Source organism: Castor canadensis, chromosome 16 (genome assembly GCF_047511655.1).
Source record: "Castor canadensis chromosome 16, mCasCan1.hap1v2, whole genome shotgun sequence".
In the NCBI taxonomy this organism is placed as follows: Eukaryota; Metazoa; Chordata; class Mammalia; order Rodentia; family Castoridae; genus Castor; species Castor canadensis.
Window position 1 is genome coordinate 48,325,100 of NC_133401.1, and position 25,057 is coordinate 48,350,156.

The following is a 25,057-nucleotide window of genomic DNA, read 5'->3' on the forward strand; positions in this document are numbered from 1 at the left end:
AATATGGTTGACGGACTTCTTATACTTACATGAACTAGAACAAAGAAATCTCTTGCAATTAAGTGGGGAGCGGGGTGGGTAGAGGGGGAGAGATGGTGAGGATGATCTAACCAATGTACAATATAAGCCTACTTGAAATTGTCACAATGAATGGATCGATACAACGAATATATCCTAGTTTAAAAAAAAAAAACTGCCTTAATGAAAATAAAATTGAAAATGCTACCTCTACTGCACATGTGTAGTACGCACATGACATCCATGCACATCCGTCCCTGCACAGCAAGCCTAGCCAGGCATGCTCACTCATATATAAATGGATATGTAAACATAAAAGGATGTACAGCTCAGCCCCGACTCCTACAGGGTTAGAGAGCCTCGCTCTCTCGCACTCCCGCACAACGGGCGCGGTTCCCTGCGCATGCGCACGCTGCGCCGAGGACGCGCGCGCCCGGCGTGTGACGTAAGCCTCACGGGCTTCCATGCGTTGCGCGCTGATTGGCTGGCTGCGCTCAGCTGATGCCCTTCGGCCGGAGAGGGAGCTGCAAGCATGGCGGCGCCCGCGGCCCAGATGCTGCCCGAGAGCCCCAGGTAGCTGTCGGATGGGGCGCTCGCGGGTGACGCGCACGGGGCTGCCATGAAAGTGTCCCTGCCTTGCACGGGGGTGGGCGTGGGGCGTGGTAGAAGCTCGGGGCGGGCGGAGGCTCCCCAGTGTAGGACTTTCTGTTACTTGTGTCTGTGGATCCTTAAGTTCCCAGGCGCTGACCTGAGAGTGATGGGCAAGGCTTACCTGCACTGGCTGGAGGTATTCAGTACCTAATGAGTCTTAATAAATATCCCCAGGCTTGGGCAACATTGCCTCTCAACTTCTTATTTTTTAGTTAATTCGTCAGTGTGATTGGTAAGACTGGCAGTCCAGGGTGGTGAAGCAAAGCTCTTTTTTGTTATTATTATTATTTTTTAAACGGTTCTGGGGTTTGAACTCAGGATCTCACGCTTGCTAAGCAGGCGCTTTACCATTTGAGCCCCGCTTCTTCCTAGCTCTTTTTGCTTTAGTTTTTCAGGTGGGTTCTTGTATTTTTTCTCTCCTTCCTACGCCTTTTGCATACTTGGCCTTTTGTTTTGTTTTGTTTTTTTCCTTCATTTTGGGCAGCACTGGGGTTTGAACTCAGGGCCTCAGGCTTGCTAGGCAGGTGTCTGCACTTGAGCCACGCTCCAGCCCTTGCTTTTTGTGTTGAGATGGGACCTCTTTTTTGCCCAGGCTACCAGGCCACTGTGGGTCTCCTGGGCTCAACCTCTCTTAAGGGCCTGTCAGCCATGCCAATTTCAGTGTTTACCTTTAAAATAAAATAATTTTAAGTAGCAGTAACATAAATAACAGTGAAGGTGGCATGTGGATACAGAAGAAGTACTAAATTATATAAGCAAACAACTGAAGTTGGAAAATAACATCTTCCTGCCTGGATTGGGAAGAAATCTGGAAGAAGAGAGTTGGCAGTTAAAGCTTCTTCTTTGGTTCTGACAGCTTGTTGTTTTCCTCAAACGAGTGTTCCTAGGGAATCACAGTAAACCTTGTCCAAGATGGTGCAGAGTTGTTCTGAGCACTTAGTTGAAGTTGATTATTACAAGTGAAACAGGACTTTAAAGCAGCTGAATACTTAGTAACTCCAAATGGTTTTGTGTGTGCTCTCCTCTCCCTCATTTTCTTTATGTTTTTGGGTGTAATTCCCTAGATTGCCCCTCCCCCTTCTCCTTTCAGAGTTTTCATTCTGAATCAAGTGGTGACATGAAAACACTACTAAATTGCCATTCTGCCAGAGCACATGCTTCCCCAACTAGTGTGCTTTGCCCAAACCAGAAAGCTTGCCAAATGGGCAGTTTAGGGGGGGTATTTCTGGAAATGTTTGGATTATATTTGACTCTTTCCCAGCTGCTTTCATGCAGACTCACCTGTAGCAGAATTCTTGAAATTAATTTTATACACATCTATAGAGAATACATTAAAAAAGCTCATTTTGAAACTTTGTTTTTCAAATTTATTTAGCATGAACAAAGCAGTGTCGCTGATAAATGCAATAGACATAGGAAGATTTCCGCGATTGCTTACCCGAATTCTTCAAAAACTTCACCTGAAGGTTTGTATTTTTGTATTTTTATAGCTTGTAAAACTCCCTTCTCATTCCACTGAAACTGTTATTGTTTGTAGAGTTTTTTTTTTTTTCCCTGTTTTTTTCAGCACTGGAGTTTGAATTCAGGACCTTATTATTGCTAGGCAGGTGCTTTACCACTTGAGCCGCACCTCTAAGCCCCTCTCTTTTTTTGTGAGATCCATTGTTCTCCAGTGTGTTCTCAGGAGCACTGGGTCTATGGGGGAGTTAAGAATGTCCCTGGTCAAAAGTTTGGGAACCTCTGTGTTCCACAAAGTTAATTTTTTTAAAATTATGGAACTTTTCAGAGTATTTCATATACTAGTGTTTGTGGTAAATATCTAAGAGTAAAGACAATGTGTAAAATTTTCCAAATGTGTTTGACCTTAGAACTGCTTTATCGTGGTATATATTTTGAGACTAACGTTCTATGGAAAATGCTCTGGGAAAATTCTGATTTCATCCTTCCTGTTCAAAATAATTCTGTGAGATATGCTCTCAGCACCTAATCTTTCATTTAATTGTGTTTCTTTTCTGCTTTTATTTCAAAGGCGTAGTTGTTTTGGACATGTGGATGTTTGGAAATTCATTACTTGGTCACTAATCCAAGTTACTTCCCTTATCAGGTTATAAACATTTAATTCCATCAGCACACATTTCTGGAGCACCTAGTAACTCCTCTGCCTGGTGCCAGGCATCAACATGCAGTTAGATTCCACACCCCTTCCTCTTCCTTTTCTCAGCTAAGAGACAACCCAGAGCCATGGCTTACTCCACTGAGTGCTTCTCAGATCTGTTCTCCTCACAGCTGTAGTTCAGATCCTCATTATCTTCTCCTTGAACTATAAGTTATCTTCAAACTTGTTTCCCTGTACACTCTTCTTGCTTCCTGAGCCACCCCGAGGAAACTTCAACCCCCTAACGTGTGTTTGATCCAGTATAATGCAGTCAGAGGCTACTTTCCCCCTATTTCCAAGTGCTCCTGTCACACTGGACAGGGCTCTTTTAACTATAAAATGCCATGGACCTTTTCAATTGTTGTGCATATATTCTTCCTCTTGTCTCCTCCAAATGTCCTCTTTCCTATTTGTGTGTGTGTTTGTGTCAAGGTCTCACTATGTGACTTAGGCTGGTTTGGAATTCACTTTGTAGCCTAAGCTGGCTCACACTCACAGCCTCCCAAGTTTCTTCTTCCCTTCTTTACTGAGAAAGCTATTCATTCTTCAAGGCTTTTACAGTTTTACTCTCAGAAGTTGGTTGCTCTCTTTTCTGTTCTTCTAAAACCATTGGCTTATTCTCACCTCACTTTAGTACTACACCATAAATTTTCATTTTGTTTTTAGAAGGCAGTCAGATCCCTTATCCTCTTCACTAGTCTGCAGCCTCTGGCCTTAAATGTCTCGAGGCTCATGTGGTACTCCTTTTGGTGTCTCCCATTCCTAATATGTTCTGCGGACACAGTTGACACTCAGTACACTTCTTGCAGTTGATCCTTTTCTTTGCCATGGGAAACATAAAACAAATGTAGGTCCTCAAAGTTCCTGCTTTGACGGAATTTGTGATGCAGTTGGAGAGACAGGAGAAATAACAACAGAATCAGCAACATTTTGTCACATTGTTCTCTCTGTGATGGGTATTCCCCTAATGACTTTGTATTATTAATTCATCAACTTGTTACAGTAAGTTCAAGTGGATATTAATGTTACCCTCATTTTATCCATGAGGAAATCCACATAGAACCTAGTTATAAGTACCATGTAAGCTAGTGATTTAATCTGCTCTAGATGCTGTTCCCTTAACCCATTGCACTAAACCTCAGGAAAGAGCATAAAACATTATACAAATCAGCCTCAAAGTGAAAGCTATAGGCAAGAGATTCAGAAGTTCTGCTTTGTTTCTTGAGCTGGTGACTGTCTTATTAAATGTGTAAAATAATACAGAACAGGAAAGGTATCTCATCTTTTGCTCTTGATACTGAGGAGGGTAGTCTTTCATACTTTCAGTCACCTATGGAGTTGAGAGCAAGTTAACAGAGTAACTTGAGAATAAGAAACACTGAGGGAAGACAGGTGAACTTCCACAGCTGAGGGGTTGGAAGTAAACATTTTGGCCTCTGAGCTTTGGACTTGCACAATAAAGTACTTCTGTATTGGCCCCACAGAAGAGACATGTGCCTTCCCACAAAGCTTCAGATGTAATGGAGTTCCGAGAAGCCAGCCCTCTGGGTTCCTGACCATGGCAGTCTAGAAGCAGCAAAAGCGCTTCTCTGATGGGGCATGAGGAGCTTCAAGACAGGCCTGCCAAGCAGGGAATGGGACAGAGGAGTTATGAAAGATAAGAGAAATGTTGATCAGGAGTTTTTTAGTGGAAGTGAATATGGTCCATATCTTAGCACTTTCCTAGGATGCTGCAGTGCAGAGCCCCAGTGCTGCTAGTTGTCACCTGAGACATCACAAGAAGTTAATGTTGTTTACGGCAGTCTGGATGGGGGTGGGGCATGCCTTCTAGAAATTCACCAGCTCACCAGTGTCCTTTCATCACAGATTCTCTGTCCTTCAAAGTTCTATTTCGTATATGAATCATCTAGTTTTCTGTCAGGTGTGAGTTGTGCTATCTGAGTGTGTGCTAATGAGCTTCTGTTTGTGTTTGTAGGCTGAGAGCAGCTTCAGTGAAGAGGAAGAGGAAAAGCTTCAGGCTGCGTTTTCTCTAGAGAAACAAGATCTTCACCTAGTTCTTGAAACAATATCATTTATTTTGGAGCAGGTATTTTTATTGCCTTAAATTTGCCTGACTGTGGTTTGTTTATTACAGTTTTGTGCTGCTCTGGTATCTGTAGCATTCTGTTCTTTAAGTGTGGAAGATGGAAGCTGAATATATTTTAGTCAAGAATATCAACAGTTATGCATTTAAGTACATAATTTCTTTCCACATTTCATCCTACAAAAAGGTGTTGACTACATTAGTAAAGATTTGGTAATGTGAATTGAGATGTTATTAATTTGAGGCAGTTACAAAAGAATTGAATTCACTGTTAGTTGATACTAATGAATAATAATAGAATAATAATTTGGAAAAATGAACACATTTTATTTAATAAAGAAATAAATGATTTGAGAGATATATTTGGATAGGATGATGATTAAAAATGTAGAAAAGCAACTTTGTCACAGTACTTTTCACTCCTGAGCTTCCCTTCTGCCTCCCTCCCTTCCTCTGTCGTTGAAGCCATTATTGATGCTCCTATTTGAGTCACTGCTGGTGACCTTACACTTGTGCGCTTCCCTCACTTGGACGTCTTTGTCCTTGGTTCATCTCAGTAGGAAATGTGCATCCTTAGTCTTCATTATTTCATGTGTGTTATTATGTCACCTTCCTAGGAGGCCAGGATCACATTTTTGTGCATTTTGTATAGCCTGGCTTGTTGCTGGGCTTCGATACAACCTCAACAGGACCCAATAGACTAAATAGGACACTGGCAAAATATTAGATACTTGTGAATGACACATACTTTCCTGGACATTCTGCTGAGCAGTAGGAAGGCAAGATGCCAGGCATCTACTACTGTGTTGTTTTGTTTTTCTTTATTTGTAGTACTTGGGTTTGAACTTAGGCATTGTGCTTGAGCTGTGTCCCAGCCCTATTTTGCTTAGTTATTTTTCAGATAGGGTCCAGCTGCTTGAGGCCAACCTTGGACCATGATCCTCCACCTCTGGTGTATCTGGGATTATAGGCATTCACTACCATACTGGGCTTATTTGTTAAGATAGGGTTTTGCTAAATTTCGCTTGGGCTGCCCTTGAACTACAATCCTTTCCATCTTACTTCCCTAGGAGCTGAGATTACAGGCGTGTGCCACCAATGCCTGACCTACTGTAGCCTTATATAGATTGCAGATCATAACAAAGACTAGTTTTTTGCCTTTGGTAAGCCTTCAGTAGGAAAAAAAAGATAATTGAAAAAGATAGCACAGGATGAAGTTTATGGGAAAGTTTTTCAGAGTGTGAGAAACAGATCAGGTGTTACTGTTAAAATTTTTAAAACATTTTTATTATGAATAACCTAGGAAACTGGTAAATGAAGTTAGTTTTGAGAGCTGTTTAGAAAAAAATTTGAGGAATGAATCTACTATAAACTGAATAATTAAATGAAATAAATGATATTTTAATTAGAGTACCATTTACATACATCAAGGAAGAAAAGGTTTTGGTGATTAAGTGGATCTAGGATTGTTTAAAAACTACAGACAAAAATGAAAAGTTTAGTCTGAATAATTTAGACCTTTTCACCCTGAGTCTTTTAGCTCTTGGTTGTAGATATTGTCATTTGTGAAATAACCGAAAATGTCCATGATAGGAGTGTGGAATGGTCTTTTGACAGGGTCATTTTAGTAGTTTTGTTGATTGCAGGTCCGGGTCTGTGAGTGTGAAGGATAACGTGTGATTCTTCCTCTTTGACAGGCAGTGTACCACAATGTGAAGCCAGCGGCTTTGCAGCAGCAACTAGAGAATGTCTGCCTCAGACAGGAAAAAGCAGAGGCGTTTGTCAACGCCTGGTCATCGCTGGGCCAGGACACAGTCGAAAAGTTCAGGCAGAGGATTCTGGCCCCCCACAAGGTATGGGACTCACTATTATAAGACATTTTTCCAAAATTCCAGCCTAACTTTTTATATCTGAGGAGTTTTTAAAGGTATTTTATTTTGTTGAAGGTAGAGTCAGGAAAAGAAAGTACATACACAGTATTCCTATACAATTATTTCTACATATTAGCATATTTTCTATCACATTGTGATTTAAATTTAATTGACAATTTAATATATGTGCCCATAATTTAATAGGAATGTGACTGTTTTTGTTCTTTTAAGGTCCTTAGACAGTGTTATTCCTTTTATCTTTGTCCTTATGTATAAGACTTACTTTAACTTTTGCTTACTCATGCATTTGTTTCTTTGCATCTGCTTTGGTGCTTAGCAGTAGGTTCTCAGTTAAGATCTATTAACTTGATGGCTCACAGTGAGTAAAATGAACACTGGAGAAAACAAAAGAACCACAATGTCATAGCTCTTTTTTTTTTTTTTTTTTGTGGGGGTTTACTGGGCTTTGAACTCAGAGTCTTGAATTTGCTACGCAGGGCTCTACCATTTGAGCCACTCCTCTTGCCCTTTTGGCTTCATGTTTGTAGCCTGATCTAGTTTTACAAAGACCTTCTCTTTTGTTTCTTCCTAAGTGTTTTATATAATTATGTTTTACAAGTCTAAGATCCATTTTAAGTTAATTTTGCACAAAGTACAAGGTGCAGGTCACAGTTCTTTTTTCCGCCCGTAGGAGCTCCATGTGTTCCAGTATTGTTTTCATTCACATTATCCTTTGTCAAAAAGCATTAACATATTGGTGAGTCTTTTTCTGGATTCTCTGTATGATTTAACTGATCTATCATGTGTCAATATCGTCTTTCATGAATTATTATAGTTTTATAGTAAGTCTGATTAGCTAGTGTGAGTCTGATAACTTTGTGCTTTTCATAATTGTTTTTGCTATTCTAGTTTCTTGACTTCCTATATAAATTTGAAAATCAGCTTTTCTGTATCTCTAAAAAAATCCTTCTGGGATATTGACTGAGATTGTGGTTAATTTGTAGATCAGTTTGTTGTGAAATAGCTTCTTAACATTATTGAGTGCATGTTTCCATTTATTTAATTTCTTTTATCAGCATTTTTCATTTTTATCATACAGATCCGCTATATATCTTGTTAGATTTGTAGTTAAATATTTCATTCTCCCTTCCCCCATCTCCCAAAGTGAGATACCGTCTTCTCTAGGCAGCCCACGCTGGCCTGGAGCTCCCTGTGTAGCTCTAGACGACTTCAAGTTCTAGATCCTCCTGCCACAGCCTACAGAGTACTGGAATTATAGGTGTGTACCACCATGCCCAGCATGTTTTTTTGAGTCATTCGTAGATGGTGTATTTTTAAAATGTTAGTTTCTAATTGTTTATTGCTAGAATATTAGAAATAGAAATACAATTAATTTTTTTCATGGTGGTTCTGTGGATCAAACCCAGGGCTGCATGAATGCTAGGCAAGTGCCTTATCCGATGGCCTTGATAAGTTTTCTAATTAGTAATAGCTTTTTTTACTTGTATATTCTTTGTGGTTTTTTTAGTAGACAGTGCATCATCTGTGAATAGACAGTTTTATTTTTCCAATCTATGAGCTTTTTATTTTTGCTTGCCTGATTTCACTGGCTAGGACTTTCAGTAGGATGTTGAATGTGAGAGAGAATTCCTTCCTTTTTCTCAGTTTTCAGGAGAGAGCATTCAGTCTCTCATCGTTAAGTAAGATGTTAGCTATAGAGTTTTAGAAAATGCCCATTTATTGTTTTCATCTCTCTGACTCTTTGTCTCTGTCTGTCTCTTTTGGTGTACTGGGGTTTGAACTCAGGACTTCATACTTGCTAAGCAGGTGCTCTATCACTTGAACCACATCCCTAGCCTTTTTGTGTTGGCTATTTTTAAGGTAGGATATTGTGTTTTTGCCAGAACCAGCCTGGACCGTGATCTTCCTGCTTGTGCTTCTCACCACACCCATCTTCTGGTTGAGATGGTTCTTGCTAACTTTTGCCTGGACTGATCTTGAACCGATATCCTCCCATTCTCTGCCTCCTGAGATTTCAGGCTTGAGTCACTGTGCCCATCTGTCTCTTTTTTTTGAACTTCGTGTACTCATTGTCCTGCAGTGTCTTGTACATAGCTGTTTCACTTGAATTTCTATATTTTCTTACATGCTGTACAGATGATAAATTCTCTATTTTGTCTCCACGAAGTTCTTTTTTCACTGTCTTCATTTAGAAAAATCTCTTCTTGCCTTTTAATTTCAGCCTATTCTGTACTTAGAGTTTCCTTCTATTTTAAATAGAATCAAGTTTTCTTGCATCTAAATAATCAAACTATATAGTTCAAAATATGTTTTTTCCATGCTTCAAGTTTCAGTGTTTTCTGGATGATTGTTTTTTTTAAAGCAGTATTTTTCTCTGATGGTTTTGTAATTTTAGCTTCTATTTAAGAAGTCATTTAATGAGTTGTCATAAAGTATGCAAAAAGCCCAAGTTGGGGTGGTGTATGCCTGTAATCCCAGCTACACAGAAGGCTGAGATTAGAGGATTATGAGTATGAGGCCAGCCTGGGTGACATAGTGAGGTAGCAAGGTCCTGCCTTAAAAAAAACTAGAAGTTGGAAAGAGTTGATTACTTGTACATTAGCCCTTGAGAAATTATATTTTGCTAATTCCCCATATATAATTGGATAGCAAAAACATTATTTTAATGTCTCAAACAATTAAGATGTACATTAATAACATTTATTAGGTTTATGGTGGGTCAGGTTCTGTCTAAGTGCTTTACATCCCACTAAACTCACAAATAGTTTTAGTTTATACTATAAAACTAAGGGCTAGGGAAATCACTTTCCCACTGTTAAGCAGCCAAGTTAGAATTTAACTCATAGTCACACTCTGTAGGCATTATGCTATACTATCCTGTCCATATTAGCTGCAAAATCCTTCTGGTCAGGCATTATAGAGTATGATTTATAAGTTATGTGTTTTTGAGAGTAAGGAGATGAAGCTTCAGAAAGTGAGGCAGCTGTGCCATGTTACCCCAGGTAGTTGAAGGGAATGCTGAGGTAGGAATCTCACCTAGTTCTAAAATTATGTTGCTGCCTCTGACAGCTGGCGTATTTTCTTCCTTGTACATCCTCATGACTATTTAGGATATGGTGCTAAAGTAGCCATGTATGAAAGCATGTCATTTAAGAATTTTAAAAACTAACATTGAGTTAATATAGAATGAAAAAAGGAGTGTACACGTGATTATAACCTTGTTTGATGGGAACTAGAGGCTCGCCCATGCAAGCTGTCTCTGTGGCACTTACTTCAAAGTAAGTAAGAATTAAAATAAAAATCTGAAATTAAAAGTCAAAAGGTATTCAGTTTTTAAAATACCTCTTTGGCTTTATTGAGGTACAGTTGAAAAATAATGATGTGTTTTTAAGTGTGCAATGTGATTTTATATACATTGCGTACTGATTACCACAGCTACATCAGTCAACACACCCATCACCACAGCTATTCTTTTTTTGGTGTATCTGTGGGGGAGCACATTTAAAATCCCCCTTCTTTGCAGATTTCACACGCACAACACAGTATTATTATTGACGATAGTCCCCGTGCTTATACCTGAAAGCTGTAATGGCAGGCATCTCCCATTTCTCCTGGACCAGCCCTGGGCAACCACTGCTCTGCTCTCTAACTCTGAGCTTCACTTTTTTAAGATCCACATACCAGTGAGATCATGAAGTTTTAGTCTTTCTGTCTCTAGTTTACTCCACTTAACATAATATCTTCCAGGTTCATCCATGCTGTCACAAATGGCAGTGTATTTTTAATGGATGAATAATACTCCATTGTGCATAAATATCACTCATTCATTGACAGACATCTTGGCCATTGTGAATAATGCTACAGTGAAATGGTGTGTAGTTATCTCTTCAAGACAGTAATTTCTTCTCCTTCTGAGGCATATGGCAGTTCTATTTTAATTCTGTGAGAAACCTTCATACTGTTTGCAGTAATGACTGCACCAATTTATATTCTCACCAGCTGTGTATAAGGGTTCCTTTTTGTCTGTACTCTTGCCAACACTTGTCATATCTTGTCTTTTTGAAAACAGCCTTCCTGACATACAGAGATAATACCTCATTGTGTTTTGATTTGCGTTTTCCTGATGATAATTGATGTTGAACACCTTTCCATATATTTGTTGGCCATTTTTATGTCTTCTTGGGGAAAATGGCTATTCAGGTGGTGTACCATGTTTTTAAATAGGGTTGCTTTTAAGCTGCTGAGTTATGTGAGTTCTTTATATCTTTTGAATATTAGTGCTTTATCAGATATGATCCTTGTGCATACTTTTTTGCATTTTGTGGTTGATTCCCTTTTGTTTTGTGATTGTTCCCTTTGCTGTGCAGAAGTTTGGTAGTTCAAGTTGTCCCACTTGATTGATTACTTTTGTCTCCTGTTCTTTTGGCTTCATGTCCAAAAATCATCACCAAGACCATTGTCAAACAGCTTTTACCCTGTGCTTTTTATCTAGAAGGTTTCAGTCTTTGATCCAAAGTTATTGTTTGTATATGGTGCAAGATCAGGACTCACTTTTGTTCTTCTATGTGTAACTAGTTCTTGGCATCCTTGTCAAAGATTAGTTGAAAAACCCCTCTTTTTGCCTTTTATTAAAATTTGGATTTAATAAACAGGGAGAGGCAGACCCAAGAATAACCTTAACAATAGCTATTTTTAGCATATGATTAAAAAGATTGATCATTTTTTATCTTCTTTTACTTTTTTAACATTTAATCTTTGAGAGACACAAAACTGAAATACCATCACCCCTTATTAGAATTTGTGTACTTCTTTTACCCATGTTGTCTATAGAGAATGTTCTTCAAACGGGGTTTTCTGTTTGATTTTTGTTATAATGTCTGTGTAGTCATAACATTTTTAAAATTACCAATCCCTTTCCGACAGAAATTGAATACTGTGTTTAGTTTTATTTCTGAAATTCTGTTTAGAGTTCCTTTAATGTATTCCCACTGTATAGTAAGTGAAAATTGACATGTCAAATTTTTTTTTTAATTCATTTATTCACATGTACATACATTGTTTGGGCCATTTCTCTCCCCCATCCCCCTTGCTTCCAGGCAGAACCTGTTCTGCCCTTGTCTCTAATTTTGTTGAAGAGAAAGCATAAGCAATAATAAGAAAGACAAATTGTTTTTGCTAGTTGAGAAAAGGATAGCTATACAGAGAGATTCCTAGCATTGCTTCCATGTACAAATGTGTTACATCCCAAGTTGATTCATCTCTAATAGACCTTTTCACTAGTTCCTGATCCCTTCTCATATTGACCTCTGTTACTTTAAGGTTTCTGTATTAGTCCCTCTGTAATGGGGACATCAGATACTTTCATGTTTTGGGTTTCTTACCTATCCCCATACCTCCGTATGTGCTCTCTCCTTATTATGTGACCCAAGTCCAACCACATTGCTGTATTTGCCCTAGATCTAAAGTCTGCATATGACAGAGAATATATGATTTTTGGTCTTCTGAGCCTGGCTTACCTCGCTCAGAATGGTGTTGTCCAGTTCCATCCATTTACTTGAGAATGATAAGATTTCATTCTTCTTTGATGTGTCAAATATTTTTGACAGCAATATATTTTTTTTCCTGAGACATAGTTCTTGAAATGAGTAAAGGTATTTTAGAATATACTGTGTCTTTTGTATATATTTTCTAAAATGCCCTTACCAAATCAGGTTTTGAGAAATACATAAAAGGCAAATTCCAAATGCTTCTGGAGTAGCTTGCTCTTTACAGGATATGCAGTGATGCCTTTTCTTATGATGTGTTTGTGTATTAGGGAGTTTTAAGATAAAATTTGACTGTTATATCTGCATAGAACTATGAGTGCGTGCTTTTGCTTCCTTGAGGTCTAATGCTTCTTAGCATTGCTGTCTTCATTTATAGGACAGCTGTTTGTATAATTATATTCATGTATAACTTAAATCCCTGCCCCTGTTGTTACTTTAATTGTTGGCATATTATCAAGTAAAAGTTACAGTTTTTCTATGTGCTCATATTAACTGAGTAGAAAAGGTTCTGAGGCTTGTGTTCTCTGTACTTTTAATTTTTTTTTTTTTTTTTTGCTGAAATGTAAGTTACCTGCAGTAATATGCAGAGATTTTAAGTGTTCTGTTTGATGGGTCTCAGAAATTATATATGTAATAATTTTCTAATAAAATAGAAGCCTTGCACTTGGTTAGGCAGGTGCTTTATAAATTGAGCCTCATCCCATCCCATTTTGCCGTAGTTATTTTTCACATAGGGTCTTGTGTATTTGACTGGGGCTGGTCTGGACTGTGTGTGATACCTCTGCCTCCAGTGTAGCTTGGACTACAGCTGTGCACCACCATGCCCAGCTTATTGGTTGAGATGGTGTCGTGCTACCTTTTTTCCTGGGCTGGCCTCAAATTGTGATTCTCCCTATCGCTGCCTCCTGAGAAGCTGGGAGTACAGATGTGAGCCACCATGCTTGGTTCTAGAGTATTTCTGTCACAGAGAAAGAGCCCAGTTTTAGTCCATTTTCTCCATCCTCATCCTCACTTTTTGATTTTCATCTTCTTAGCTTAGTTTCATATGTTATTAGAATTAATTTAAATGGACTAATATCAATTAACATATTTCTTGTATTCACTCAGGAATTATTTCTTAGTATTGGTCCACTGTCTGACAATCAGTTTGTTCATTGTTCATGGACATACTCGTTGCTTATAGTTCTTTGTTGTTATGAATAATTTTGCTATGAATGTTTGTGTGCAGGTCACTATGGACATGTTTTCATCTTCCTTGAGTAGATATCTGGGAATGGTATTGTGACCCCCCTGAAGCTAAAATGTCCATGATTTTACTAGAGTTTTAGCCACCCCATGCTACAATGATTGGGAAAAGTCATGTACACCTGAATCTCTCACCTTGTATGGTTCTCTTAAGAGTCATATTTCTGTGTTTATTGAGATGATTATGTGATTCTTGTCCTTCTGCTATATGCTGTGTTATGTTTGTCATTTTGCATATGTTGGGCTATCCTTGCCTTCCTGGAATCTAACCTGATGATGATATAGTATCTTTTTCATGTGTTGTTCAGTTTGGTTTGCAGGTATTTTATTGAGGAGTTTTGTATCTATATTCATCAAGGAACTTGGCCTATAGATTTCTTTTTATGTGTTTATGTCATCCAGTTTTGGTGTCAGGATAATACTAGCGTCTTAGAATGAGTTTGGTGCATTCCCTCTCTATTCTGTGGAATGGTTTGAGGAGCACTGATCTTAGTTCTTCTATGAAGGCCTGGTACAATTTAGTAGTGAAACCATCCAGTCCTGGGTTTTTCTTTGTTGGGAGATTTTTTTTTTTAATTGCTGTTTCAAACTCATTGCTCAGTATTGATTTGTGTAGGGTTTCTTTGTATGTTCCTGGCTCAATTTTGGTAGATCATATGTGTCATTTTTTCCCTAGATTTTCCAATTTATTGGAGTGTAGCTTTTTAAAGCATTGCCTAAGGATCCTCTAGATTTCTGTGGTATTTAATATATCCCTTTTCATCTCTAGTTTTACTAATTAATGCCTTCTGTCTTTCTTTTTGTAGTTTAGCTAAGGGTTTGTCAATCTTGTTTATATTTTCGAAGAACTAGCTCTTTGTTTCATTGACTTTGTTTTTTTTTTTAGTTTCTATTTTATTAGTTTTGGCTCTGATCATCTGTTTTTAGGTTTGGCTTGTTCTCCTTTTTCTAATAGCTTGAGGTGCATCATTAGGTTATTTATTTGGGATTGTTCTGGTTTTTTAATGTACGCATTTATAGCTATAACTTCCTTTTTAGAACTGCTTTCATTGTATCCCACATTGCATCTATCACTGTCTGTTGTGTTTGCATTTTCATTTGATTCTAGGAATTTTTAAATTTCCCCCTGATTTCTTTGATGACCCACTGTTTGTTTAAGAATGTATTATTATTCAATCTTCATGTGTTTGTATGTTTTCTATAGTTTCTCTTGCTGTTCATTTATAGTTTTATTCCATTATAATTTGATAAAATACCAGACGTTATTTCAGTACTCTTATATTTGTTAATTTTATTTTTTTAAATCCCTTTTAACTTTTTAAGTCATTCTGCACTGCCTTCAGTTTGTCATAAAAATACTCTGTTTAGCGGTTATAATTTTTATCTTTAAGGAGGTTAGTGTAGTATACTTTTCTACCATACTAGATCAGGAATACCAAAAGTGGGTCATTTAAACTGTCTTACTCTGTCCCTTCTCTAAGTCCAGTTTGCTTATGATGGAAGTCAGAGAGTTCTACAATTGCCTACATGACTTGTGCTTCCCTCAGCTCCCGCCTGTCTTGCTGACCTTCACTTTCAATATCATCCTCCTGGCTTATTCTGAATACCTTTGATCTCTTTGCCTGAAAAGTTCTCCTGGGTGTCCATATAGCTGGCTTCCTTGCCTTCTTTAGATCTTTGTTTAATGTGACATTTATCAGTGAATCTCTCCATGATCATCATAGTTAAAAGTGCCTGTATCTATGGTACCTTCTACCTCATTTGCTCCATGTTTATACTTAGCTGGCCCAGTATATATTTTATCTGCTTACTTTTTGTTGTCTATCCATATCACTAGAATATGAACTCCATGAAGATAGGAAGTTTTGTATGTTCACTGCTACATTTTCATTACTTTAGAGGCCTCTGGGAGATAGTGGATTCTCAATAGATGGTTGTTGAGTAAGTGCTCAATAGTTCTGCTTCACAAATCATGATATTTTGAAGTTCAGTCTGTTTGATTTTCTTGTAAAGAGGGATATTTCTATTTATTGGTTGAGAAAATAATAGCTAAAGGAAAAGGGTGTGAATTGTATTTTGCGTTTCCTAATGTTCTTTTGTTTTCGTTTTAGCTGTACTTCAACCTTTTTTGTGGTTCGTTTATTTTATTGTTCTTTAATTCCAGTCATTTAAAATTTTTCTTCTTTAAAAATGGGACTATAGAATGCATTGTTTTAGTTTGAAACAGATGGAGAAGAAGGTGATAGGTTTAGCTGTTTATGCGGCAGTCAGTTTGAAGAGCTCCAGATCTAAGAGACCCTTAATCAGTCTTATTTGAAACAGAAATGTACTTTCTACTTGGTAAGCTATTGCCTGAATCCAGAACCATTGACAAACTGAATAAAGGTGTTGCTAATACCATCGACGCATGCTGTTAGCAAAATTTCTCTCATTAGGTCATAGTATTCAAGGATGTGCACTTCCTAAAAGGATGTGCTTTTTCAGAATGCTATCAATTTTGGCAGCATTAATTCAATGACATTTCATTCTCCTCAAACTTGTACTATTATCTTTGTATATTTTTGGTATGCAGAGGTGGCAAACAATTTGAAAGTTGTTTCCTGACAACTCCTTACAACTTGAACTTTGGTCAAGAAGTGTGCATTCCTTGTCATCCCAACAGTGAGACTTTTGTGCTGTCTAAACTTGAAGGTAGAGTTAGGGAGTGTCCCTAAATCGGGGTGTTCATAATAAAGCACTTCCCCCTCCTAGGATTCATGTAGCAGCAGAGCCCTGGCTCAGTCACTTTTGACTTTTTGCAGGGGGCAACAGATTCCTGATGTCCTCTGGAGACTGCTTAATGAGTTGCCATGCTGCAGACTTGTGTAGTATGCTTTGTGGAGCTAGGTAGTCATTGGGTGCCAGGTAGCTTGGATACAGTTGAAGAAGATTTTCACGTCTGAACAATATGGTGTAGTATATTCACTTCTATGTAATGTAGGCACCATATTGCCCGGCAGTCCTCTCTGAGCTTCTGTTACTGTTTGTGTATTCCTGTAGATAGATGTCCAATAGAGAATTCTTCCTGTGGAAGGTAAGCAGTGGTACAGCTTGGTCCTTAGTCTCTGTCTCTCTGTCCCTGTCTTTTCCTCCCTCCCTCTACCTCCCTCCTTTCTGTCAATATGTACTTTGTTGGTAATTTCACGAAGACTCCAGACTTTATAGTTTTTCTCTACGCAGGCCTTGCCTACTTGATAACTTCATTGGATACCTAATGGGCTTCTTAAACTTAACATTAGAAAAATAAACTGAGGTTTGGGATCATGCTCTTAAAACTGTTCTTGTATTTGTTTTTGTACCCCAGTTAATGTTAAATCTGGAGTTTTTAAAAAAAAATTGTTTTTTTTCATGTGTAAAGGGCCTTTGCAGTCATTCTTTACATTCTGTTTCTGTCACATCCTATGACCAGTGCATCAGTAAATCCTGATGGTTCTACTGTGAAAATATATTGAGAAGGTCTGACAGTTTCATGGCACTTTCACTAACACCATCTTCTTGGATCAGACTACATTTCTTCTGGTTTTATTTCAGGCACTTCTTAGCTAATCTTTCTGTTTCAACTCTTGTCCCCCTTCAGTTTATTCTCATTGCTGTGGTTTGAATGTGCCTTCCAAAATTTGTATGTTGGAAACTTAAACCTCAGTGCAACATTGTTGTAAGTGGGACTTTGAAAAAGAGGATTAAGTCTTAGGTACCATTCCTCAGGAATGGGTAAGACAATTGTGAGGGAGGGAGTTAGTTATGAAAGGGAGTTAGGCCTCTTCCCCTACCCTTAATTTTTCACGTGCTTTCTCATCATGTGATCGTCTGCTGTGGTAATACACAAGAAGGCCCTTGCCATATGCAGCTCCTAGATTTTGGATTTCCTATTTTCCAGAATTAGAAGTTAAATAAACCATTGTTTATAGTTTACTTGCTCTTATTGTGGCAGAAAATGGACTAAGGCACTGTCATAGCCAAACTGGACCTGCTAAGTCTTCAGTTCAGAGCCCCGTAAGTCTCATCTTACTCTTAACAAGCCCAAGTTTTACAGAAGCCTTGAAGGCCTTGCTGACTTGTCTTTCACTACTCTGCGTCTTGATCACTCTGCTGTGTCATCACTGCCCTCTTTCTTATACTCAAATCAGCCTGACTTAAGGTCTTTGCACTTGCTGTTCCTTTGATTGGAATAGCCTTACCCTAGATAGCCAGTGTTTGCTGTGTTTAGGTTTTTATTCAGTTGTTGCCTTCTCAGATTTTCTTCTGGCCACATTCTTTAAAATTATAAACTCTCTCCAGTACTTCTTTTCCCTCCTTGTTTTTATTTTCTTCCCTGGCACTTACCATGCCATCCTATATTGTTCACTTCTTTATCTTCAAAGTATCTTTAATCCCATTTGATTGTTAGCTTTAGGAAAGGTGGTATTTTTATTCATTTTTTTCACTACTATACCTTCAACCCAAAAATAGTACCTTAGGCAGAGTGTGTACCTAATGAATGCTGTTGAATACATTCTCAGAATAGTTACAGCACTACATAGGTAATGTCAAAGAGTTATGGCATCTAGTAGCGGGAAGTGACATGGATTAGCACATTATCAGTCCACAACAATGTAATGATATCTGTATGATGATCAGCTTTGTTTATTACAGCTGTGACCAGGGTGAAGGTTTCTTAGGTGGTAGGGGTTATCTATGTATGTTTTTGGCATTTTTATCAAGATTGACATTGCTGTAACTGTGTGGGTTTATTTCTGTGTCTTTTATTTCATTCCATTGGTCTGCCTGTCTGTTTTTCTTTTTGGACCAGAACCATGATGTTTTTGTTAGTATGACTGTGTAGTACAATTCAAAGTCAGGTATTGTGGTACCTCTAGGACTGTTCTTTTTTTGCTCAGGATTGCTTTGACTATTCAAGCTCTTCTGTGCTACTATATGAATTTTAGGGTTTTTCTATTTTTGTGAAGAATGCCACTGGAATTTTCATGGGGGTTGCCTTGAGTCTGTAGATCACTTTTGGTAATATGGCCATTTTCCCAGTATTAATTATGCTGATTTCTGAATTGTGACAGTTATTTTATCTTGCAGTGTTTTCTTCAGTTTCATTCTTCAGTGTTTTGTAGGTTTCATTGTAGTAATAAACCTAACTAAGGTTAGGTATTTAATTTTTTTGATGCTACTGTAAATAGATTGTTTTTCTGATTTCCTTCTCAGCATATTTGCTATTGGTATATGAAGAAGCTACTGAATTTTGTATATTGATTTTTGTATCCTATTAGTCTGCTGAAAGTGTTTATCAGATCTAAGAGTTTTCTGGTAGAGTCTTTAGGATCTTCTAAGTAGAGGATCAAATCATCTGCAAATAGGGATACTTTGTCTTCTTACTTTCCTGTTTATATCCCTTTTATACTTTCTCTTATTTCTCTGGCTAATAATTCAGGAACCATTTTGATTAAAAGTGGGGAGAGTGGACACCCTGTGTCATTCCTTGTTTTAGAGGAAATGCTTTTAGTTTTTCCCCATTCAGTCCAATTTGGGTTTGTCATATATAGCCTTTATTATGTTGAGCTATGATCCTTATATTCCTGTTTTCTTCAGAGCTTTTATTATGTATGGAAGTAGAATTTTGTGAAAGGCATTTTCTGTATCTATTGAGATGGTCATAGGATTTTTATCCTTGGTTCTATTTATGTGTTGCATTATGTTTATTGATTTGCTTATATTAAATTATCCTTATTTCCCTGGAATGAAACCAACTTGTTCATGCTGTATGATCTTAATTTTTGGTTGAATTCAGTTTGCAAGTATTGTGCTGAGGATGTTTACAGCTATAGTCACCAGAGAAATTGGTCTATAGTTTTGTTGTTGTTGTGTTTTTGTTCCGTGTTGGTATCAAGGTAGTACTGGCTTTGTAGAATGAGTTTGGTAGTATTCCTTCCCTTTCTATTTTACGGAATAGTTTGGAGAACATTGGTGTTAGTTCTTCCTTAAAGGTCTGGTAAAATTTAGCAGTGAATCTGTCCTGTCCTGGGCTCTTTTTTGGGCAACTCTTTGTACTGCTTTATTTCATTGCTTGTTGTAGATCAGTGTAGGTTTATGTTCAATTGTTTATGTTCAATTGGTTAGTTCAATTTTGGTAGGTCATATGTATTTAGAAATTTATCCATTTTTTCTGGGTTTTCTAATTCATTGGAATGTAAGTTTTCAAAATATTTGTTATGATATCCCCTTATCATTTTGATATCTCTCTCAGCTAGTTTGGCGAAGGGTTTGTCATTTTAAAGGAAACAGATCTTTGTTTTCTTGATCTTTTATACTGTTCTTTCAGGATTTGGGGAATTTTCTAATGTAGTTTTATTGAATAAGTTTCTATGCCTGTAGTCTATATCTCAGGTCCCTCTTCTGTGCCATAGATTTGTAGGTTTGGTTTTTAAATCATTTCCCAGATGTCTTGAATTTTGTGGTCATGATTGCTTATTTTTATTTCTTTAATGCTACCTAAAGGTAGTAACTCTCCAACCTTGTTTAATTCCCAACAATTTTTCTTCTGCCTGGTTAGTTGAGAAGGGCTTATCATTATTGAGCTTATCATTTCTAAGATTTCTACTTTTTATTTGAATCACTATCTCTTTGCTGAATTTCTTTTCCAAGTTTTTGAATTTCTCATCCAGATCTTTAATGAACTTCTTATCTTCATCCATTTTTTAATTTAAATCCTCTAAGGTCATTGATCAGTTTCAAGATGGACTTTTAAATTCTTTGCCTGGCATTTCAACCATTTCTGTAGGTTTGGGTTTAGTTAGTAAAGAGTTATGAGGTACATATGTAAATGTCACAATGTATCCCTCTGTACAACTATTATTTTCTAATAAATAAGACTTACAAACTTTGGAGGAGTCATATTGTCTTGCTTTTTCATATTTTTTGTGTTTCTAAGTTGTGATTTGCACATCTGTTAGGGTGGTTATCTCTTTCAGTTTTATATGGGAGTCTTGTTAGTGATACCAAGTACCATTTAGAGACAGGAAAACAAACTACTGTAACAGCAACAACACCAGGACAAATCAGATACAGAAATATGATTAGAATCAATTAAAGCATATTGCCATATCACCAATGACCATAGAATAGAAAATGGCAAAAATGAAGTTAAAAATTAATAAGGGTAAAAGTAGTATTTTAAAAATCCAATGAAATTAATGAGGGGCCAGAGAAAGGGAAAAAAAAGTCGAAACAAGGTTAAATAAAAGAAAAGGTGAAGATAAAAGAATGTGAGGAAGAGTACAAAAGAAAAACATCTGATTCATCTGATTACAAAATAAAGAAAAAATGTGTTAAAAAAAAAAACTTAAGAAAACTCACAAAAAATTGGAGAAATTTCTTTCTGGGATCTTTAATATTAGAATCTTCCAGGTGCAGGGAATAGTGAGATGTAGGGTCTTATAGTTTCTACTGTTCAGACTAGAGCTGTATGCAGGTGAGGGCTATGCTGGCAAGGGTCAATTGTCAAGTTCAAGGCTGCATTCACTTTAGATGCCTCCCTTTTTTGTACACTGGGAGCTGCTGCCGGTCCCAGTCCTTTATGGCCTGTGGGCTAAGCTGGTTCCCACCCACTCCAGCCTCCCAAGTTTGTGTCTCCAGGAGTGGAAAATGTCCAAGCCTAGGGGTATCTTCTGAATGCATTATAGAGTGAAGGGAGCAACTGAGGACTGAGGTCTGCACCCAAGGTAGCAAACTGAGGGAACTTGGCACTGTGCCTGTGGTGTCAGTGCCTGAAAATCACATGCAGCAGTAAACCGCCATGGGGGAGGGAGGAGACTGGGGAAATCTAGTCATCTGATGTACCTTGGCTCAGAGCTCTGAGTCCTGCCTGGCAGCAAGCTATATGGCCCAGAGGTAGCTCTGCAGGTTGAGGAATCGCCAGCCACAGATTCAGAGCTCTTAGTGTCTGCAGTATTCCACAGGGAATAGGGTCACCAACCGGTGTACCCTCCACAGCCTGAGCTCCCTGTTACTTAAACTTCTCAGTGACTGATGTCTGACTCTTCCCCTTCTCCACAGATGCCTCTAATGACTGTCTCCCACCCAGATCTGTGCCAGGGTGTCCCCAGGCTCCTGGACTTGTGATTGTTGCTTGATGACAGATTCAAACAGTAGCTTCCCTGTTAAGATGGCACTGGGATTAGCACTCTGAGATGTGAGGGGATTAGCACTCTGAGATGTGGGGAGCTATGCAATAGATTTCATCTCAATGTTGGTCTGCCATGCATGAGGAATCACTGTGAGATCAAGTCCTTGCTCTGGATTTAGGACTTAACCAGAACTATGAGTTTCTCCAGTGGCTACAGGTGCCAATTTGGTGTCACCAGGGCTACTGGCTTACCTTGTGGCTGTAGATTTGTTTTTCCCTGTACCGCAGTGGTTAGGGTTGGAGCTGTGGACTATTTCCTAGTTTCTCTGCATTGCATTTCTGTTTCTCCATGCTTTTCAGTTGTCCTGTCACCTCATTCTTGATTCCCAATGCTCTTCCTCTCTTTCTCTCTTCAGAATATAGCCTGTCCTTTGTTCCCCTGAGGAATCATAAAATTGACTTCTTATAGATTCATAAATTGATTTTCCTAGCAAGTATTACTTTTTCAGTAATACATTTTTATAGTGAGAAATACTTGAAAAATCTGTGTAAATCAGTTGAAAAATGCCCTCTCCACTATGTGAAAGATCTAGAAAAAGTTCTTCACTTGTGCTTTATTCTATATATATAATTTTAGGAAAATAGGAATTTGGAAAAGCCAGCTGAAATTATGGCATCCTTGGAGAGGAGTGTATTTGTTTGAAATGTCACAATCATACACCTAAGAATGGAATGTAAATATGAACCTAGCAGGTTTCCATGATTATTATCAATGTTCATTCTCTTTATGTGCCATGCTTTAAAAATTAGGCAGTTTTGGACATGATTATAGATTTACATGAAGCTAAAACAAAATATTCAGAGATCTCAAACACTCACTACACAGCTTCCCTTGTTGATAACATCTTGGCCTAACTATAGTGTAGTGTAAGGGCCAGGGGATGTCAGCATTCATGTGGTCAAGTACAGAACATCGCCATCACCACAGATGCTGCTCATGTCACACTTACGGGTACAACCATTTCTCTCCCTGCCATTTTGTGCACTTAATTAGCTACAAATCTGTTGTCCATTTCTGTAATTTTGTGATTTCAAGAATGTTGCACAAATAAAGTAATACGGTTCATGATATTATGGAGGTGACTTTTTCCCTCACCATAATCTTTTAGAGATTCATTCTGGTTGTTATGTGTATCAGTAGTTTTTTCTTTGGTGCTGATTAGTAGTGCTTTTTGTTGCCTTGAGTCTTGTTTTTCTAGTGTTTGGTTATTACAAATGAAGTTGTTATAAATATTAGTATGTAGGTTTTTTTGTGTGAGCATAATTTTTTTCCTCTGGAATAAGTGCTCAGAAGTGAAATTGTTGGGTCATAAGAAACTACTACCCTGTTTTCAAGAGTGCTATATCACTTTGCGTTCCCATCAGCATTGTTTGAAGGATCTAATTTCTCCTTATTCTTGCAGTTATTTGTGTATGTTTTGTTTTACTGTTCTAATAGGTATGTAGTGAGATCTTATTGTGATTTTAATTAGCACTTCTTAGATCATTAGTGATCAAAATTTTTGTGTGTGTGTGTGCAATAGCCTTTGAATATTCTGTGCAGTGAGATGTCTTTTGCATATTTTTAATTGGATTTTAAAATTTGTTGAGTTTGGGACCCCTTTATGCACTTAGATTCTAATCCTTTGACAGAAATGTGGTTTATACGTATTTTCTCCTGGTCTGTGGTTTGATTTCTCATCTTAAATAGGATCATTTTTAGAGCAAAAAAAAATTCATTTTGTTGATCAAACTACTAAATTTACAGTTATTCCTTTTGTGAATGGTGGTATTGGTATCAAATCTAAAAACTCTGTTTATCTGTAGATTGTCTGAACTTTTTGCTTAGTTTTTTCCCCCTGAAAACTATACAGTTTTGTTTTTGTTTGTGTCTGTTACCCCTTTGAGTTAATTTTTGTATAAGCTGTGAGAGTTAGTTGAGTTCATTTTTTCCCCTGTTGTTCTCGACGTAGAGAAGATCATTTCTTTAAGGCTTTCATCAAACATAAACATATGCTGCTTTAAACTTTCCTCTCCGAGATGCTGGGGCTATATCTCACAAATTTTGAAAAGTGTGTTTTCATTTTCAGTTAGTTCAATATATATTTGACTTCCTCTTTGCCTCACATATTATTTAAAAGATGTTGTTTAGCTTCCACGTATCTGGAGCTTTTCTGTTATTTTTCTTTTACTGATTTCCAGTTTGATACCGTTGTCATCAGAAATTCTCTGTATTAAAGAAATGTATACATGTGAGACAAGTATATCACACATCATGGAATTTAAAAACACTTCTAGAAGGGGAAAATGAATAAATAAATCATTCAGAGTAGATCAAACATCTTTATAGTAATCAGAAGAAATTAAAATTCCTGAGATAAAGGATCATAAAATACATCAGCTCTGAGTGTCACAGGAGGTATGCCCAGACTTACACATCGCATTTGAAAGTAAGCAGGTGTGCGATTTAAAAGACAAAAGAGATGGGTATGTGAAAAAGAGAAGCTGGAGTTGTGTGCCAAGAGTCATCTTGTGTTTATGCATTGGAGGAGTAAGATAGGGACATAAGTGCAGGTACTAGAGAGAGTGCAGAGATTTGTTGTAGAAGTGGCATTTAGGGGAATAGAGTCCTTTGGCATGTGCTGGAATTAAGTACATAGAAAGGGAAGAAATTTCTACCCTAAAGTGCTTTTGAAGAGAGAGCATAATTTTTATTAGAGTTTTGAGCAGTGGAGACAATAATTAGGTACACAGGAAAGGGTTTTGTTTAACTTATGTAAAATTTTTTGAGGTCTGTAAAGAGAATAAAGAGTATGACTATAAAAATAATTGACATTGAACTTGAAGTGAAAGGAGGATCAGAAAGTAGCATTTTGTTGTTGTTTTTTTATTTTTATTTTTTTGCTGTACTGGGGTTTGAAGTCAAGGCTTCACAATTGCTGGTAAGTGCTCTACCTATTGAACCACATCCCCAGCCTTTTTTGCTTCTATAATTCTGGAGATAGGGTCTCACTGAAATGTGATCCTCTTATTTTATGCTTCCTGCCATCACTGAGATGGCAGGTGCACCACCACATCCAGCTTTTTTTTTTTTTTTTGCTGAGATGGGGGTCTCGCTTTTTGTCTGAACTGGACTAGAACCTCTTAAGCTAGGATTGCAGGTGTAAGCCACTGGTGTGAAGTGTAACATAGATTTTTAATCTCCTGTTTGTCAGATGATTTGCTGGTACTTTTATACATATCTTTTTGCCCACAAAAACTGGGTGCAATGATTAAATT

General features: G+C 37.6%; 1 protein-coding gene across 4 annotated transcripts in view; it reads left to right on the forward strand.

The window, feature by feature from the left end:
• Window positions 1–463: 463 nt before the first annotated feature.
• The window catches only part of Commd10 (COMM domain containing 10), a 157,870-nt gene continuing 133,276 nt past the window's right edge, over window positions 464–25,057 (forward strand). For 2 of the 4 annotated variants that reach the window (XM_074056992.1, XM_074056993.1), the window contains exons 1-5: window positions 464–591; window positions 2,045–2,135; window positions 4,800–4,910; window positions 6,605–6,760; window positions 7,470–7,535. In XM_074056992.1, coding sequence (XP_073913093.1) covers window positions 551–591; window positions 2,045–2,135; window positions 4,800–4,910; window positions 6,605–6,760; window positions 7,470–7,535 — 465 coding nt within the window. In that variant the 5' untranslated portion in view covers window positions 464–550. The remainder of the gene's footprint in view (window positions 592–2,044; window positions 2,136–4,799; window positions 4,911–6,604; window positions 6,761–7,469; window positions 7,536–25,057) is intronic. The other 2 variants (XM_020171572.2, XM_020171573.2) reach the window with 1 other exon arrangement.